Below are 21,343 nucleotides of genomic sequence, written 5' to 3' on the forward strand. Positions count from 1 at the left end.
CGTAACTTCAAACTTCATTAAGATCAGGCAAAAGCTGAAGCTTGAGTATTCCAAAAAAGAAAGGCTAGATCGACTTGGCTAATTATCCTGAATCCATGTGTATAACCATATAAGGAAAATATGTAGTGGTCTATGATACTAAAATATATTTTGCAAAATACCTCTTTCTTTCACTGCAGTCAAGCTTTTAAAATATTTTTATTGTTTAACTATTTGATCAGCTTGGAAGATGTTTGCAATAACCATTCATAAGTTCAATTATCTTCTGCCTGGCCCTTAAGGAGATAACTACCATTGAAACGGTTTTCCAAAGTAGCAGGAAATTGTATTATCCCTGAACTATCTTGGCCATTATTGTGTGGCTGGCCCAAAACGGCCCATTAGATGCACAAGACCCTCCACTGTAAAAAACGCCACATAAATGGTCATAAATCCTTTTATGAGCCATTTAATAGCATTTTAAGTATGTTCTTTTGGCCTTCCTTATTTTTTCCCTATCGTCTTGGCTGCCAAGCCTTTTGCCAATATTCTTTTGCAATGGTTTTATGCCCATTCATGATTGCTATTTTCTTGCCGCTGCATCATCTTAGCCCCCGCATATGAGATTTATCATCAGATATTTGAAGTAGCTTTTGTCGAGTAGTAGTTCGTTTTTCCCATAAAAAATGGAAAATAAATATGGCGGGAAAGCAAACACAAAAAAAAGCAACTGTTTTGAAAGTATTAAAGCAATGATGTTTTTTTAATATCTTTACTTTTTTTCTTTTTCGCCTCTTCTGGTTTATTCTTTTCAGTCTGGGCTGAGACTGGTGATTTTCGTGATAGTCATAGTTCTATGGCCGCTGTAGCAAATGGTTTGGAGACACCACATTTAAATAATTTCCAAAGCTCTTCGTCAGCCTCATCATCGCTAACAAATCGGAGTAGAGATCGTAAGGATGGTAAGTGATTTTGATTTTTTCCAAAATAACATTTTTAGATTTAAGATTGATTGAATGATGATGAACTAATAATCAACGACCGGTGTTTCATTAATTCGAAATGTGGTTTATGCAAATAATCTTCAGGACAACATTGCTTTGCTTATTGCCATCATTTTTTTTCCGTGTACCTCATTAGTTCTGACGTAATTACAATATTTACTATCGCCTTCGACTTGATAATGTATGAGAAAATTTATGAGATCTCTTTCGCTGCAATCTATTACGTAGATATCGACTGGCTACCACAATACACTACAAAAAGACCCTTAAAAATTAATAACACTCGCGACTATCAACTATCGTATACTAATCATACCGATGACTACCTCCCCCAAAATGGGCTGAAGTGGGTAAAAAATGTAAGGTATCCGATAACCAAATTTCCTTTGTCGGCAAATTTTGACCCCAACACTCGATTATGATTACGATGATTGTGATTTCATGTACGCACTTAAAAAAAAATGTTCCACATTTTAGGTGTCCGAAAAAACATAATCATACCACAAAAATGATCGATCGATGTTGAATGGAATGCTTTTGTTTTTGTTTTTGTTCAGTTTTTCCATAATAATAAAAAAAAAGTTCTATAAATCTGATTTTATACAAAACAAGAAAATATAGGGTAACTGATAGACTACCCGCCACAAGCAGTCATTAATTTTAGGCGGCATAGAACAAAAACTGTCTTTGATGTGACTATTTAATATAAATTTCAATTGAGTAATATGTTTTTCTATAAAAAAAGCCAGGGGCTCTAGAGGGGGGAGGTAAGATAGAGGGTTACCCCTATTCGTATAGGCCACCTCTCCATGGTGTTATTAATGAAACAGTTTCGGTAATTAATTTGTCAACATAAGTTCAAAACACAAACTGTTATCGACCAAAATATTTTTGATTTGTCTTGGCACTACCTCCACCTCCCCCCAACCAATAAGAGAGGGTCCCATAATTTGATTAGACAGTGAATTTTTGTTTTGGTTGATGGTAAAATAAGGCGCCCTTTCCTTACGTTACGATGATAAGTGTAATAAAAGTTTTGTCAACACATGAATATCAGAGCAATAAATGTTGTCATCATAAAGTTGGCAGCGGTAGCAGTTGCACATTTGTTGCTTGTTCTAATCACTTATCAGATGTTTTCCTTATCGAAATTGTCGATTTTTTTCTTTGCATTTTTTTTTAATTGCGTTTATAATTATTATGATCCAATGTAGATATAATGTGTTTTAATAATTTAGGAAAGAAGAACAATTTTGAAATAGTATTTGGAGGAATAGGATCAAAGATGTTCATTTCCAATATGCAACGTGCAAAATTGAGGATGTTTTATCGAAAAACTTCTTCGATTTAACTGATAAACAAATTTCACTATTCAACAACAATATGGTGGTTTTATTATACCCTAAACCACATAGTGGTAAGGGTATAATAACTTTGATCTGCCAAAAAATGTGCCTACCAGAAATATTGATTTTAGACCCCATAAAATATATACCGATCGACTCAGAAACACCACCTGAGTCGATCTAGCCCTTGGTGTCCGTCCGTCCGTCCATGTATTTGTTGTTCGCAGGATTCCGATCGCAACTATTAACCGTATGTGACGGGTTTTTTTTGGTACAGGGCCAAACGCTATTGAATTTGGAAGAAATCGGAGATATAGCTCATATATATATATATATATATATATATATATATATATATATATGTATCGCCCGATTTCGAAAAATGGGGTCAGATTTCATTCATCGATCGGCGTCAAAATTGCCACAAAGTAATCCAATTGACCACCCTTTAAGTGTGCCAAATTTCATCGAAATCGGTTCAGATTTAGATATAGCTCCCATATATATGTATCGCCCGATTTTCCCAAATTTGGCCATAAGTCCCTTATTTATCAACCGAAGTTGGCCAAATTTAATTCTCTAAAGCACTTACTATATGTGCACAAAATCATCGAAATCGGTTCAGATTTCGCTATAGCTCCCATATATATGTATCGCCCGATTTTCACAAATTTGGCCATAAAAGCCTTATTTATCAACCGATCTCACTCAAATTTGACTTACTCTAATGTTCTAACATATAGAACTGACTATATGTGCAAAATATCATCCAAATCGGTTCAGATGTAGATATAGCTCCCATGTATATGTAGCGCCCGATTTTCAAAAATTTGCCTCTTATAACCTTATTTTTGACCATAGTGCTCTCATTTGTTAACCGATATTACCCAAATTTTGCACAAAGTAATCTCATGTAATATCAACAAAACCTGTAAAATATAATCCAAATCGGTTCAGATTTAGATATAGCTTCCATATATATGCATCGCCCGTTTTTGAAAAATGTACTCCTTATAACTTTATTTCTGACCATTTGACCTTATTTAGTACCCGATCTTACTCTAATTTAGCACAAGGTAACCTACTGTGGTGTCAACCAAATCTGGAAAATATCATCAAAATCGGTTCAGATTTTGATATAGCTCCCATATATATGAATCGATCGATTTTCCCAAATTTGGCCATAATACTCTTATTTATTAACCAATGTTGCTCTAATTTCAAATGTACATGTATTAGCCAATATATTTTGACTTAAATGTAGCTCTTACATAAATCTATTGCCCTATTTTCGGAAATTTGGATTTATTACCACACTAATTGAGCGATTTTATTTTTTTAATAATGGACTCAATATTAGTGGCATACTAACTCTGTAGGTTCAGAATAAACTATATGTTAGCTCCTAATATCAGACATTTCTGTTCAGATTGTGGTAAAACTCCCATAACCATGTACCCATCAATGTTCTTAAATATGGAAATGCGGGGTTTCCCCAAACCTGTACCATTGATACCCCACAAACAATGTTTACTAATACAGTAGGGGTGGTTTAGGGTATGGTATAGTCGGCCCCGCCTGACTTTCTACTTTACTCACTTGTAATTTACATATCGGTAAACAAATCTGCTATTCAAGATTTATGTCCTAGTACATTTATCAATTTAATATCGATTAAAAATATCCTCAATTTGATAAAAAAAAATATCGTAACATATTTATATTTTTTTATCGAATATGGTTTGCAAATATTATTGATAAAATTCTTGTACGTAAGGTCGTTGGTATGCCAAATTCCTTTATCAGAAAGTATTTTCGCATATTATTGCTGAAATTCTAGTACGATTGGTCGACATATTCATAGCTTTTGATGGCACCATTTATCAAAAACTTCCAAACTTGATGCACAAATAGATCCAAAGCTTCGCTATTATTGCTTACAGGTTGAGACATAGAGGCTACCCGTTATTTCAGACTCCCTTAGACTATTCATTGTTGGCTTAAATATGAACTCGGGCAGTCAAATTGCAATATAATCCTCGGACTATGTGTTCCTCAACTCGAAAAAGCCTAAAGACTGCCGAAAATCTCTCAACGAGATGCCCATCATTCAATATTCTCCTAATGTGGTTTCCTGACCAAAGCACCAGGGAATTGCGAGTCAGCAAGGCTAGGAACGACGAGAGTCAGCAAGGCTAGGAACAACGAGAAGGCTTATGATGGCGAATGTTCGATGGGAGAATTAAGGGTTTCACTGACACCAAGCAAATATGGGCCCAAAGAATCATAAACCGCACACTAGATAAACTAGAGTTTTCAAGACGTCTGTAATATCGGGTCTCTGCCTAATAGTTTGCAAAAAACTATTGGCGTGAAGTATAGTGACAACCGCATTAGTTGTTATGATGCGGAGGAAAAGGAATCAATTAATAATATTACAATGGACTGAATAATCTAAGTGAGCCTGAAACAAATCGGACTACTACTTAAACTTAATCTCACCTAGATTATTCAGTCTATTTTGATACCATAAATAATGTTGAACTCTCTCTGCTACCCGATTTCGATTTCATTGACAAAGGATCTCTTTTTAAAGCCATGGTACGAGGGATGTTCCTCCTGAATTACCGTCACTATGAAGATGAACTTCAACTTAATATTCCAGAACGAGTTTGGAATTCTTAGCCCTGTATAATAAAATATCTCTTCTGTGAGTGTCATTTCTAATTTATTATTTTTTGTTTGGAATAGTAATAAATTGTTTGGAATATTAATAAATAATTGACTAATAAATAAGCTAATTTTTTGAGTATTTAAAATACAGTGCACTCGCGGTAACGTGAACTAATTAAAACCAAGAGAATGGTCTATAAACGCTTCATACACCCAGAGAAGGAATATGATCACCTCAAACATGTTTTAAGAGCAAAATGTTATTTTTGGATGGTGACCATGTAACATGGTTTTCGCAACCATGTTATTTTCTCGGAAATCATGTATCTGATTTCGGCAAGCAGGTTATATTTGACGAGAAAATAACATTTTAGTGACAAACATGTCACATGGTCACCATACAAAAATAACATTTTGCTCTTGAAACGTATTTGAGGTGATCATATTCCTTCTCTGCGTGTACATACTAATAATGAGGGTGTACCATAGAGGCTTAAGGTAAGTACTATGTTCAGTTTTCAAGCTGAAAACCAGCTTGTTTTCGCAGTTACTTTTTTAAATCAAATTATTTAGAAATATAAAATGCTTAGCAATCAATGCCTTGGATCTCTTTCATGCCTAATTTGACAAAATTTTATTAAAATATGGTCGTCTTCATACATATTTTGGTAATTTTAATTTGGTGTTTTGGTAGAAGTGAGCACTATACCTCTAAACAGTGTTGTCAATGCATTGTTTCCGGTTTGTCCGGTATTTTTAGTATTAATGATTCGCCGATTCAGCATTACTTATAGTTTCACTTTGACAGTCACACTATATTTTTATTAAAGTTAACAGGTTGATAAAAGTTTCGTCAAGATGTTTTCCCATGTCGAAAAATTTATATTGCTCTTTAAAATTATTGAACTATGAATGTCGACTTTGACTTCCTGGTTTTGTACATGTCATTATCATCTTGAGAAAAAAAAACTGTAAATATTACACTTCACATAGTCTTATAATTAAATATTTCTTATCTGTCGAATAATTTTCCACGATTACCTGGTTTCTTATCCTTATCCTTCTTCTTCATCTTGTTCTTTTTTACAGGCAATAATCGTTCCCTCAATGAGACGACCATTAAAACCGAAAACATATCAAATTCTGGTCATGATGAGCCAATGACAACGTCCACCGATGAACCAAAAAACGATAAGAAAAACAAACGTCAAAGACGTCAGCGAACTCATTTTACGTCACAGCAATTACAGGAGCTGGAACATACCTTCAGTCGTAATCGTTATCCGGATATGTCAACACGTGAAGAAATTGCCATGTGGACAAATTTAACGGAAGCTCGCGTGAGGGTAAGTGTTTCAAGATTGTAGAACTTTAAATCTGTTGGTATATGTGGCAGAGGAAGAAGAAAACCCGCTGTTGTAGACATTTTTATGATGATTGATTAGGATGATATGAGGGCAAGGAAAATATTTTACCTATGGTTACAAAAACATTCAAAAATTCCTTCTACATTGTATGTCTATAAAATGTTTATATGTTACCATCACTCTGGTAACATTGGTGGCAACATAACCTCAAACCTTTCATGAACTCATATTTATTGTTTACAAATGTCACTTTTGTACAATTTTGGTAAATCGTAAATTTCAGCAAGAGGTTTTTGTTTCGCTGTCTCTGGTTGCTAGGATCTGTGGTTTAAATGCAACACCATCTCTTCCCCTTATGAAGCATACATGAAATGATTTAAAAAGAGATTAAACTTCCGCGGCTAGATTGTTTCATTGTTGCTAGTGGTCGTTTTTCCTCTTGCCAAATGGGTGGTCTATTGTCACAAAGGCGGTGAGACCAACATCTACAACAATTGTTCTCGTTTATTTGTGGTCTGAAATATTTTGCACCAGTGCACAAAAAGCAGAGATCTGAATTCACAGAAACCAAAACAATATTTACCAGGAGTTACCATTGTTGGTGCAATGGCCTGGCTGCCACTGCAGTTGTATTGCAATGTAAATAGTCTTATCATTCCCCGGTGAATGAAACCTATACGGCCAGTGTTGAAGTCGGTCGGAAGAAAGCATTGAACACTTTTGGGGGGCCTTAAATAGGCTATTCAACAAAGCTGTATAGACATCCTCTAGAATTTATCATTTTTGTACCATAAGATTATGGAGATCCGAAAAGGGAATTCAGCCAGACACTGAATCTGCCTACTCCGCCTCCACCAACATTTATTCAGTATCAAGTCGCTGTAAACTTTATATTTTGGGATTAGATAATAAAAACAAATATTAATCAACAAAAATAGCTTTATTGTTCTGGAAAATATTCCCCAATAAGATCTATGCACTTTTGCATTCGTTTGAACCAATTGTCGAAGCAAGGGAGCCACTGTAGTGCAATGGCTAGCATGCCCGACTTGCATACAAAGGGTCGTGGGTTCGATCCCTGTTTCGATCGAACACAAAAAGGGGTGAATTATCCCCTCTCAGTAGGGTTGTCATTTTGGTCACATTGGCAATTTTTCTATAGAAATACAATTTTGCAAACATTTTCTAAAGGAATAAAATTTTGCAATAATTTTCAATAGAAATAAAATTATGCAAAAATTTTTCTAAAGGAATAACATTTTGTAATAATATTCTATAAAAAAAAATTACAAAATTTTTCTATAGAAATAAAATGTTGCCAAATTTTTCTAAAGGAATACAATTTTGCAATAATATTCTATAGAAATAATATTTTGGAAAAATTTTCTACGGGAATAAAATGCTGCCAAAATTTTCTACCCAAAATAAAATGTTGCAAAAATTTTAAAAAATATTCTATAGAAATAAAATTTTGCAAAATTTTTTTATAGAAATAAAATTTTCTATAGCAATAAAATTTTGCAAAATTTTTTTATAGAAATAAAATTTTCTATAGAAATAAAATTTTGCAAATATTTTCTATAACGATAAAATGTTGTCAAATTTTTCTATAAACATTAAAAAAAAAAAATCTATAGAAATATTTTTTTTTTAATTCAAAATAAAGATATATTTACAATTCATATAATTGCCTCAGCGCCTCCAAGGTATTTTTGAGGCTATCTAGCAACGTATTTCAAGAAAAATATTGGAAATACCCCAGCAAAAAAGCGTTGCCAAAAAAGTAATGAAAATTGTCTTTTTGGATCCGGAAGTGGTGCAAAATTGACGCAGAAACGATGAATTTAACATGGGCATGTCATAGGACGGAAGTCCTCCATTTCAACAGCCGTTGCACTGAATTTGCATCACTTCTTTAGGTGTGATCCGAATTCAATGTTTTGGATGTAAATTAGAAAATTCTGTGATATTTTGTCAAATAAATAATTTTTATAATTTTTAATTCTAACGCTTGTCGGAAACGTTTGAACTCAAATATTTTCAAAAAATCACAATTTTTTCAGATTGGATTTAGCATTTTTTTCGGCAAAATTAAAATGATTACCATTTTATGAATTCTTACTCTGTTTTTAACCTATTTGAAACAAAAAAGTTAAAATTGCCCATTAAAAAATGGAATTAAAAGAACTTCCTGGGGAGTTAAAATAAAGAACATCATTGGGAGTGCATCTTTCCGAAGTGCTTTTAAAGTTGTGCCTTTGGAAGAACTTCCAATTTTTTTTTGCTGGGACGTTCTATAGAAATAAAAGTTTTCAAATACTTGCAATAGATAAGTCCAAGTGTTTTCTTTGAAGTTGCAAAAATGGTCCACTGGTGCGAATTTAGGTGCGATTTTGTAAAAAAAGCTGCCTCTCAGTAATGCTGGTGACATTTCTGAGTGTTTCAAAGCTTCTCTATGTGGTTTCACAGCAATATGAAACGCCGATCGGATTCGGCTATAAAAAGGAGGTCTCTTATATTTGTCATTAATGTGGAATCGGGCAGCACTCAGTGATAGGAGAGAAGTTCATCACTGTGGTATCACAATGGACTCAATAGTCTAAGTGAGCCTGAAATATCGGGCTGACACCTAACCTCATTGTCGAAGCAGTTTGCCACATTTTGGGCGACCTTCACGAAATTTATCTTGGTGTGAAGTATGACCTCGGTTGAATTCAACATACCATCGGCAAGCACTGGTCCTCGACGAAGCTTAATCGCCAAAAATTGAATTCACCGATGCTGCACTGAAAAAAAATATTGTCGTGAGGTCAAAGATTTCATGTCTTTTAAATACGAATGCAAATTTTGCTTAGCATAGAAGACGCATTTCTCTTATATAAAGTTTTTTTCCTTGTCCAAAAGTCGATAAACTTTTCAATGAATTCGTATTGTCCTTATAATTAAGTGGTTTCACTTAAAAATGGGTATCATAACATGAAAGAAAAATGTTTGGGATAAGGTCAACTTGACTTTAATAATTCAGAAAAATTCTTTAAATTTAATGAAATTGTCTTTTTGCATCTTGACTACAAAGCAAAAAATCGTTCAAATTTAGGTTTTTAACTCTTTATTTCAAAGAAGTTTTTTACTTGAAACATGGCATAATTTGTACTGGAAGTCGAGTCTTACTTTAGAAAATAAAGTTGTCATTAACTCGTTTTTAAAGGACGTTGATAGGACATGAAGAAAAAAAGCTGAGAAAGCGAACAATTAAAATTTGCTTCCTAGAAGCAAGTACACAAAACCCAAATTTAAAAGGGAATTGTGTCTTAAAATTATCCTTACTTGTATTCTCCGCTTCTTTGGCTCGGAATCAATACCAAAATTTTTAAAGTAAAGACAAAATCTTTGGAAACGGGCATGCTTTTTTTTCAGTGTGTGTTGTTGATTTAAGACGCATCCACAGTTGGAAAAAATAATCGCACGAGAATGTTCACTTTTTAATTTCATAGTTGGCAGATTGCAACACTAGGTTTGTCCAACCCTGCAACCCTTGTAATATTCAAAAAATTTCGCTCAGAAGGCACATTTAGAGTGTATTTTATTTGTATCCAAAAATGTTGACCTTCCCTTAATGATTTTGGTATTGAGTCTGAAGATGCGGCTTCTTAAAATACATGAAATGTCTATTCCCTTTTTGCGATATTTAATAAAGCCAATCACGTTCAAATAAATGCGGGTTTAAGTAAAAAATGTTTTTTTTTATTCCACAAAAAATTCTAAATCTCTAATATAAAAAATCCTCAAAATAAGTCTTAGCCTATATTTTAACCGTTTTTATCTTAAATGTAAGGATTAAATATTTCACTTAATTTAAGAAAGATTTTTGTGCGTTAGTTCCAATATTTGTGTCCTAAATTAAGCATTAATTAAAAACAATTTGAAATAAAGACTGGAGACTTTCTACACACACAAATTTTTTTTCTGATTCAATCACGAATTTAATTGATCCAATTAATTTTTAATTGAAATGTCTTCAATCACAGAAATGATAGTACCCATTAAAAAATTAATTGAAGGTCAATTAAAAAGTTAATTGATCCAATTAAAAAATTAATTAATAGTATTATTTTTGTGATTGATTTTTGTTTCAATTAAAAAATTTGTTGAATCAATTAAATTTTTAATTGAATATTTTTTAAAACTCAATTAAAATTTTAATTGGAAAAATGTTCGTGAAATTTTTTTGTGTGTAGTAATTAAAATTTCATTATTTTAATAAAACTCGTCCTTGATATTGTGTAAATTGCTTGTCATAAAATTTAGGTTGAGTAATCTTTAATACCACGTACATATTGTCAGTGTATGAATGAAGTGTAAATTGGAATAATCTTAATTTGTTTTGATAACGGATAATTGCCCTCGCCGAATAGACAAATTTAAATCGGCTTAGCCGTTAATACACCTATGACATAGGCAAAAATTTTGTGTCTGAATCGGCTTCATTTTCTCAATGCAGATTATTTAACATTTCCTCAAGCTTATCAATTTTATCGCCTTCAAGGCCTTCATTGTGCCTCGTTAGCCTTAAATCATTATTCCTGGCATAATTTTGCATTTACAGATGTGATAAATGCGGTAGTGTTAAACCTCCTACCAAAAATACAACATGCTCCAGAGTCCACAAATGAAAAAAAAAACAGACAGACAGCAACACCACCACCAACAACAACAACTTTGCAATATTTCGCGCATTGCAGTTGAAAATATGTTGGGACTACGTTTTGTGGAATACTCTGTTGCACCATTTTGTAAAGTTGCCATAAATTTCATCACCATGTTTGCAGTGGTTTTACTAACAGTAGCATCAGCGGTTTTTACCATCATCATCATCATCATCGCACGACCATTGGTCATTACCGCTAACAATGGCATCAGCACCATCACACCCAAAACGTGTGGTTCTCGGATGTCCGGAAAAGCCTACATCGCGACCATTGTTGCCTTAATCGTTTTGCCGTTGTTTGCTATGTGAAAGCATGAACATTTTGAACATCCCACCAAACTGAACTGAACTGAACTGGGTATTTAAAGCTCTACGGAATGATGGTTAGAGTCGCTTGCTATCCACATGTATCCATATTTTAACTTAACTTTATGTATACAAGCTAAAGCGGCCATGTTTATGAGTCTATAGATGGTATTTTATTGTAAATTTAAAAATAAAGGAAATTTTGTTTGGTATTTATATTAAGCCGGCAAACATATTTCCGCGAAAGGTTTAAAAGGGAGAAATTTAAGAGAGATTAAAGAAAAAAATGGAGAAAAATGTATTCGGAAACTTGGGATTGGCACCCCAAACCCATAAGAATAATTAAAGTTCTTTATGTGATTACAGAAATATTGAAATTTAGTTTAGATTACATGATAGAAAATGTTTGGTAATTTTAATGATTTTTTTTTAATTCTGTCAGCAAAAGGATTTCATAAATACTATGAAATGTTTTGTTATTATAATGATTTTTTTTATAATATTTAAATATTTCATCATATAAATGAATGTTTTCATTGTCTTAATGAAACATTTTCGCTATGTCATCGAAAAAATATCGTTGTATCAATTTTAATGATATTTTATTTCTGTGTAGATGAATGGTTATTGATATTTTTAGAAAATGATACCTTTCATAATGTTAACGAACACATTCATAGACCTAATGAAAATATGTCTTTATATCAATGATTAATTTTTAGTGACATTTTTATTGTAGTATGGTAACTTATCATATCCAACTCCAATCCTCGGGGAAATTTCCAAATTGCTTAGCTATATTGGAAAATTCAGAAGTATAAAAAAGAAGAGGTAAAGTCCATAATCTACATTGAATAGACTATTCGTTAGGCACCACGATTTCTTGGACTCAAATTACAGAAAATATTTTTTCTTGAAACACACAAAGAAAATTTCATTAAAATTGAGCTAACGATTTTTTTTTCATTTAGACAATGAAAATATTCGTTAATATTAGGAATTGTTTTGTTGATTCACATAAAATTCGTCATAATAACGAAAAAATCGTTATATTAATGAATTTGATTTATTAGTTAACTATAAGAGATAATTCTGTAATATTGAAATATGTTTCGTGACCAACGGTAACCATGGAAAATATTTCGTACTTAGAGTAAAATGTCCTGACTTTAAAATTACCTTTTTTTAAATCTCCCAGCAAAAAAATTTGGAAGTTCTACCAAAGGCACAACTTTAAAAGCACTTCCAGAAGAGGCACTCCCATTGATGTTCTTTATTTTAACTACCCAGGAAGTTCTTTTCATTCAATTTTTTATAACTTGATTTGGTCATACTTTTAATGGGTAATTTTAACTTTTTTTTGTTTCAAATAGGTTAAAACAGAGTAAGAATTCATAAAATGGTACAAATCATTTAAATTTTGTCGAAAAAAATGCTAAATTCAATCTGAAAAAATTGTGCATTTTTGAAAATATTTGAGGTCAAACGTTTCCAACTAGTGTTAGAATCCATTAAAAATTATAAAAAAATTTTATTTGAGAAAATATGACAGAATTTTTTAATTTACATCCAAAACACTGAATTCGGATTACATCTAAAGAAGTGATGCAGATTCAGTGCAACGGCTGTTGAAATGGAGAACTTCCGTCCTATGACAAGCCCATGTTAAATTCATCGCTTCTGCGTCAATTATGCACCACTTCCGGATCCAAAAAGAACATTTTCATTACTTTTTTGGCGACGCTTTTTTTGCTGGGCTATTGCAATTCTTCCACATTAGGTCAATTTTCTTTTACTATTAGATAATCAAAACTTATAAGAACAAATTTCGGTAGTATTGCCAAGAAAAATTATCATAAAATTCCAGTCACAATAAAAATTATAGTGAATTATTGAATTGTATTATTCAATTTTTTTATTGTAATGGACTTCTGTTTTAGCGTTCTCTGATTAAACCACCTATACCACCCAAAAATGCAAAACTATTATACATGGTGGCTGAAATATAATGCAAAAATAAAACACTATATTTTGTTCATTTGTTTAAATTCTATTGTTCAAAAGAAAAAAAGTTGATAATAAGATAACTTTTAGAATCAGTTTAAATTTGTTTGTGTTGTTACCTTTGGCACGAAGATTGACCTTGGGTTAGGTGGCAGCGCGATGTATCAGGCTCACTTAGACTATTCAGTCCATTGTGATACCACATTGGTGAACTTCTCTCTTATCACTTAGTGCTGCCCAATTCCATGTTAAGCTCAATGACAAGGGACCTCATTTTATAACCGAGTCCGAACGGCGTTCCAGTGAAACCACTTAGAGAAGCTTTTGAAACCCTCAGAAATGTCACCTGCATTACTGAGGTGGGATAATCCACCGCTGAAAAACTTTTTGGTGTTCGGTCGAAGCAGGAATCGAACCCACGACCTTGTGTATGCAAAGCATAGGCCGACAAACTTGAGATAATCGACACTTTGTTTGAAGGCAACCTTATGCTCCGAAATGCCCCTGGTGCAAAAGACCAACGGATTGAGATCTGAAGATTTTGGTGGCCATTGTGCGGTAGACATGAAGCGAGGAGCGTCTTTTTTAAGCTTTTCTTGGTTGGCATGTCCAAGGTTTGCAGACTTCACTATTGTCTTTAGAATATTTTCTCCAGTGGATTTTGATCAAATCTGACCTTAACTTTTGGATAATTTCTGGCGTTGTTAACGTTTGATGGTACGGGAAACAAAAGATTTATTCATATTTAAATGGTGGGGGGCTATAGCCACTTGTGGTTGTGCCCCCCTTGTGTAAGTTTGTTAACACTAAACTTTATCGCGAACGGAAAATAGTTGTTCAAATCTTCACGAATAATAAACAAAAGTAATTCACGGTAACGAACATAGCAAGTAAATGAAAAATCGCGAATGTGTTTAGATTTGATCCGGATTAATACAAGCCTTACTAAGACATCAGTAGTTGTCGCATTTAAACACAGATTCACTCAGAATCATCAATTTCTGGCGATTTAGCCTTATCAGTGCGTCTGTCTCAAAAAAAAAAAAAAACATTGGATTCGAAGGATCGCATACTCTTATGTTTTACTTATTGTACCAAACCCGATGAACAACTGTTGTACATAATCCTGAACTAAGCCCTCAAAGATTGGTTCTTGAACCAGAGTTTGATATGTACCTGAATTTGTTTGTTAGAATAAGTCGTATACATATAAATGGACCATCCCTTTGCGTACCCGATAATTTACGATAATTATCAAAAATGTTTACTGGAAGTCATCCGTTTACTCCAAAAAGCCAGCAATGGGAGCCAGAGTGATACATCAAAAATTACATTTAAAAAATGGAGAAATTACAAAATTTTGCTGTAGATATTTTCCCAGTAAAAACTTGCAAGAGGTAGATAATATATAGATTCATTTATCGTAAGCATATGTTTATTCGTGAGCGTTAGTTTTTTAATGAATTTTATCTTAAACTGATGTTTGCTCATGTACTTGAGTTAGTCCGTTAGCCTAGTTTGAGCATGTGATTTTCTTTAAAGTATGTTCTCGACTCACGCCCACACCTCTAATGGAGGGTATAAACCCGGATTTAATCTCCGTGGAACTCAAAATCGTAATCTTTTCGAAAACTATTAATTTCTGTTTTTATATAAACAAGTTAGTAAAACATATGTCAACTCGAATTCCAGTAGCAAGCAAACATATCTTCTCTTCAAATATTTCTAATAAACGTATGGGATCCCACCATAGCCTCCTAATAAAAATAAATCATATAGGTTAAGCCTTTTATTAATAAAGCTGTGTTTTCTAAAGTAATAAAATTTCTGATATCTTAGCTAAGCTTATAATCCCTTCATAACATCTGCCCCTATATGATGATCATAAAAATCCCAGCCCTACATTTTTCTGATTATCTCGATATCAGCTGACTTCCTTCTAGCTCATACTCGAACTAATCTAAGGTCATTCGATTGCTACCTATGCTAAACTGATTAGTCAACTCTATGTCAATTACATTGAACAATAACCAGAGGCGAAATGTCAACAAATATTCATGAAAATCAATGAGACATTTATAATTATATGATTAGTAAATAAAACAAAAAATGGATGGCGCCTAGCGGCAAATATTAAAAGAGACAAGCAACCAAATAATGATGATGACGACAAAAACAAGAACAACAACAAATGGTAACATAAACACAAATAATACAAAATAAATATGCCATTGTGATGTTGTTGTGACTCACTGAGAGATACTTAAGAAACTGCAATGGTAACTCTATCAAGCTCATGGGTATGATCGGTTTGACGAACAAATGTCAACATAGAGTAGGAAAAGTAAATGTGATCATAAGAAACATGATCGATGACAGTAGTTAGACAAATTGACAAATATTTTGTGGAGATTGTATAGAGACATCACACCGGTGATGAAGAAACATATGAATGTGTGTACATGGGTGGCTAATGTTTGAGATTCATATTTTCGACTTTTCTAATTATGGTACTAATAATTGTGCTATGTTATCTGTCCAATTGTGTATTTTAAATAAAAGGGTGAACCGTTTTGTGTGAGAAAATATTGTTGGCGAATAACCACCAACCATGGAAAAATCTGTGAGCAATGTTCAGGTTTCAATTAAACATAAACATTTTCTATGAGTGCCATACTGGTAGACTTTAAGCATATACCAAGCAAAGATACCCTTAATGTCATATTCCATTTCTAGCCCTTAGACATAGTGCAACAAGCGCACTTTCACTGATTTCATGTCCTTAAAATACGAATGCGAATTTTTGTTAGCATAGAAGACGCATTTCTCGATAAACTTTTCAATGAAGTCGGTTTGTCTCTATAATTAAGTAATTCGACTTAAAATTGAGTATTCAAAAACAAAAGAAAATTTTGTTTGACCACGGTCAACTTCGATTTAAAAATTCTGAAAGAATCTTTAAAATTAATTAAATCGTCTTAAAATTTGTTGACTTTTTGCATCTTGACTATAAAGCAAAAAATCGTTTAAAATTAGGAAATTTTGTTTCAAATGACAGGGATATTTTAATGATCAGGGATTTTTGGGAGCCACCGTGGTGCAATGGTTAGAATGCCCGCCTTGCATACACAAGGTCGTGGGTTCGATTCCTGCTTCGACCGAACATCAAAAAGTTTTTCAGCGGTGGATTATCCCACCTCAGTAATGCTGGTGACATTTCTGAGGGTTCGGACTCGGCTATAAAAAAGGAGGTCCGTTGTCATTGAGCTTAACATCGAATCGGGCAGCACTCAGTGATAAGAGAGAAGTTCACCAATGTGGTATCACAATCGACTGAATAGTCTAAGTGAGCCTGATACATCGGGCTGCCACCTAACCTAACCTAACCTAACCTACTCAGGGATTTGGAGCGGAGCGGTGCGGTGCGAACCCTTTTTTGGCCTGAGCGGAGCGGGTGCGATATTTTTAAAACCCGGAGCGGAGCGATTTCCAAAAGAAAAACAGCTCAGAAAAACAAATATTAGATTTAATCAAATGTGATGATAGTTTCTTTTTATTTCGTTTGCTCTGGTATAAATGAAGTTTTGTACAGGGAGTAGAACTAATATTCCTATTATACATGCCAAATTTGGTTGAAATCGGTTCAGATTTATATATAGCTCCCATATATATCTTTCGCCCGATTTTGGGTCATATGACCATGGAGACTAAAGTTTCACTCCGAATATTTTGAAATTGTGCGCAAAGAGTACAATTAGCATTGTAGCAAAGTTAAAATCGCCACTGCTAAGTGCAAAAATTACATTACAAATTTTCCCATACTCCTAATACGTATCTAACTACCGATAAATCATAATTTCACACATAATTGTTGTTCTGAAAAACCTACAGAATCTAGACCCCAACCTCCAGATTTCCATGTTCATGCAAATTGGATAAAAACTTCGGTTTCTATAAGTCCAAGAAGTAAAATCGGGAGATCGGTCTATATGGGGTCTGTACCAAAACATCGACCAATACTCATAATTTTCAGCACAACTCTCTATAGATTTCTAATTTCAGACAAATTGGATAAAAACTTCGGTTTCTATAAGCCTAAGGCCCCAAATCGGGGGATCGGTTTATATGGGAGTTATATAAAAACCTGGACAGATATATTCCATCTTCGAACTTAGCCTGTGTGCAGACAAAAGACGAATGTGTGCCAAATTTCAGGACGATAACGCTATTATTGAAGGCTGTAGCGTGATTACCACAGACAGACGGACATGCTTATATCGTCTTACAATTTCTTCCTGATCAAAAATATATATACCTTATATAGGCGAAAATCGATACTTCGGTATGTTACAAACGGAATGGCAAACTTATTATACCCCAATCACCATTCTTTGATGGTGGGTATAAAAAACAATTTTTTCTAAGAAGAATGGCCTCGGGATTTTTAAAATCCAAATCATAGTGGACACATCAACGAAACAAAACTTTTTTATTAAAAAAAAAAAAAAAAAACTACAAGACAAGGATCTAGAATCCTCAAAGTAAATCTTAGCCTTTTTCTATGTATAGCCAAAATTTTCTACATATGCTTTTCGTTATACTAAAGAAAATTAGCATTACTTCAAACGGAGGGAAGCAAATTTTAAAGATGATGGCCTGAATTCAAAAATTTAATATTTTAAACCAACATTTATAAATTTTATTGTAATTAAAATTTTATATTTTAAATTTGTAAATTTAGTCTTTTAAAACAGCTGATGCCTAATTGTTCATATTAGGATGATTTATTTTTTTCAGTGAAAAGGAAAAAGATTTATTTTTTATAATTTTCCATACTTGAGTAAAAGCCTTTTTAATTCAGAAGACATCCTTTTCTGTTAAGAGGCTGCTATTATTTTAGGTTAATATATCCCAAAATATCATAATATGTTTATTAAAGATGTTAAATGTTGATTCCATTTGAAAATGGGTATTAGAAAAAAATGGGTAGTGGAAAATTCCATTAAATTGAAGACAATTTGCTTTTAAAAAAATTTCAAAAGCTCTTCAATCTTATAAAAATCATCTTTAAATTTGATAGATTTTTTTATCTTGCCGACAAAGCTAACGATATGAACTCAAAATAAGCAAAAAACGTTTTATACAAACATAGGCCACAATTTTACTAAATTCGTATTTCTTCAAACATAGTTCATAGTTTCCTAAAATGAGCAAATTTTACCTAAATTGTTTGCGTCTTGAACATTGAATGGCACTAGGGATATTTCAACAAATTTTAACTCCAATTGTAATATCGAAATACAAAATTTTCTTAAACAACACAAACAACTATTTATGTTAATTATTTTTCTTCAAGTTGACTAAAAAATGAACTGATTGGTAAACAGTTGCAATATATTTTTGTCAAAATTTTCTAAAATAAAACTACATTCTCTTTGATGGTGGATTCACATTTTTTGAAGGTAGTCCATTTTAAATACTTTACCCCTTTCCAATCGCCATCTTCAACGAAAGTGTTAATATCTTTAATTGTCCTCTTTCAATTTGCTTTAGTTGAAGTCAAAATAGAAAACAGTAAAAATCCTCTGTTCAATTTCCTATTTTATGAGTTTTTTACAAAAGTTAAATTATGTCCTTTATCCTGTGTAAAAATAACAAAAAGATACCCTTGGAGAGAAAAAAAACAAAACGTTATGTTTGCACAGGATAATCCCTTTTTTATAAATTGTGTTAAATTTTATTACCTTTTGTTATTCCAAACTAACAAAACTCAACAAAGAACAATCAAGCCAAAGAATATATAACAAAGTGACTTTATTTGGAAAGTGGGAAAAGAGCAAGCAACCACCACCACAACCACTGCCATTACCACCATAACCAACAGCATGGGGGGAAGAAACATCATTAATTTCCATGTTGTTTGGTATTCATTTCAAATCTAAGCAACTCCATAAGGGGGTAATTTTCACCAACACCACTAGCCGTCATTACCATTATGCTTATATTCATCCATACCCCTTGCTCGAGGAATTCTCCTTGTCCTTTGCCTGGGTTCAACACAAATTCAATGTTGATGACAAATTATAAAAGCATTGTTTAACATTTAGATTTGATTATATTACATTTGCCAAAACCATCAATTTTATTATGTCTATGCACCAAAGAAGCAAGCAACCCAGTGAGCAAACCAACCAGACAATAGGTCCGGAGAGGGCAATAAAATGCCTCATAAAGCAATCATAAGGTGGCTATGGCTAAAGATACAAACACCCAGACCCAAGGCTTTGTATAAGCCAGAGGGGGAGTAAAGTGAGTGAGAGGAGGTAAATAAATTGCTACAATATGGGTATCATTAGGTGTAAAATATGCTTTTTTGTTCCCCCTTTGTCACTCGGGCTTCCTCATCATGGGTGTTTTGCATGGGGAAATCATGTCACTTCTCGGAACACATGTTAAAATTGACATAATTTCGCATCATAAAGTTTTGAAAATAAAAAAAATATAAATATACCCTCAAAGGGCTATGCCACAGTGCTCTCACATAATGGAAAGATGTGAAGCAAACACTTGTTCTCTTATACCGAAGATATGCTAAAGTGGTAACTTTGGTAGCCAAAATTATTCTCAATATCCTCATCATCATCATCATGAGATTGCAAATGAAGCCAATGATTATTGTTTTTATATCAACTCTGGTATTTTATCTCTCTTATAGAATATACCAAAATCAACCCCCTTAAACCATAATGATGGGAAAACTTTCATTCTCGATAGAGGAAAGTTTACCCAAAAGAAGATCCATGGAGATATTAGGATGAAAATGTGACCATATGTACAACGATACAAATTGTTGGCAAATTTGCATTAAAAATCCATGAAATTACCATTACCAAGCCATTGCATTGCAGCAAAACAAATTTGTCATCATCAATGTTCGTAAGCATTCTAACCTTGCATCAATGGGTGAAAGCATTACTGTCATACAAACTCACGCGCACACCTTAGACAGAGTTGTCTTTTTGACAGAAGTTTTTATTGCTGCAGGGATGCAAAAGTTGACAGTTATTAGTATTTTATTTAACAGCTGTTGTTATTTTTCTTCTGTTCTTGGTTTGTTATTGAGATTTCCACAACAGGTAAATGTCACTTGTTGTGAATTAATGGAATGAGGTGTTGACAAAACTATCTATCTATGTCATTAACTTATAGGCGTTAAGTATTTAGCCTAAAAAACATACTATTAAAATTTTTATACGTCGACAAGAAGATGAAGGGAGTTGTTATTATTAGTGATTGAAAAGACCAGACCAACGACCAAACCCAGGCTGCATTGATATCAGGCTAACAAAATAGTAGTAAAATTTCTTTATTTTTTATTTTGTTTGTCCTAAAATTAAGATTACACCATTTTTATATAAGGTCAATACTTTTTTCAGTGAACCTGTTTGTCGGGTCCACTGTCCTAGTACGATTACAAAACTCGACCTTTTTAAAAAAAAAAACATCGAAATTTCGGAGTCGATTTTTGTAATCGTAAAATCGACTAATAGATTTTTAAAATTTTTACCCTCATTTTCATGAACCTTCGATAGTGTTCCATTAACTAGCGAACTTTTAAACCGTATTATGGACATACAGTATGTCAAGAAAGTGTTTTGACAATAGGACAACAATTCTGTTTTGTTCCAAAATTAAATATAATGAAATTTTAAAAATTATTTTATTATGTATTTTGCAAAGTATAGGTTAGGTTATGTAGCAGCCCGATGTGTCAGGCTCACTTAGACTATTCAGTCCATTGTGATACCACAGTGGTGAACTTCTCTCTTATCAGTGAGTGCTGCCCGATTCCATGTTAAGCTCAATGACAAGGGACCTCCTTTTTATAGCCGAGTCCGAACGGCGTTCCACATTCCAGTGAAACCACGTAGAGAAGCTTTGAAACACTCATAAATG

General features: G+C 33.1%; 1 protein-coding gene across 1 annotated transcript in view; it reads left to right on the top strand.

Moving 5' to 3' along the window:
• The window catches only part of Ptx1 (pituitary homeobox homolog Ptx1), a 91,316-nt gene that overhangs the window by 56,828 nt on the left and 13,145 nt on the right, over positions 1-21,343 (top strand). The window contains exons 3-4 of the mRNA XM_075291500.1: positions 795-941; positions 6,092-6,348. Of these exons, the coding sequence (XP_075147615.1) occupies positions 795-941; positions 6,092-6,348 (404 nt within the window). The remainder of the gene's footprint in view (positions 1-794; positions 942-6,091; positions 6,349-21,343) is intronic.

The sequence above is a fragment of the Haematobia irritans genome, chromosome 1, assembly GCF_050003625.1.
Source record: "Haematobia irritans isolate KBUSLIRL chromosome 1, ASM5000362v1, whole genome shotgun sequence".
Taxonomy (NCBI): domain Eukaryota; kingdom Metazoa; phylum Arthropoda; class Insecta; order Diptera; family Muscidae; genus Haematobia; species Haematobia irritans.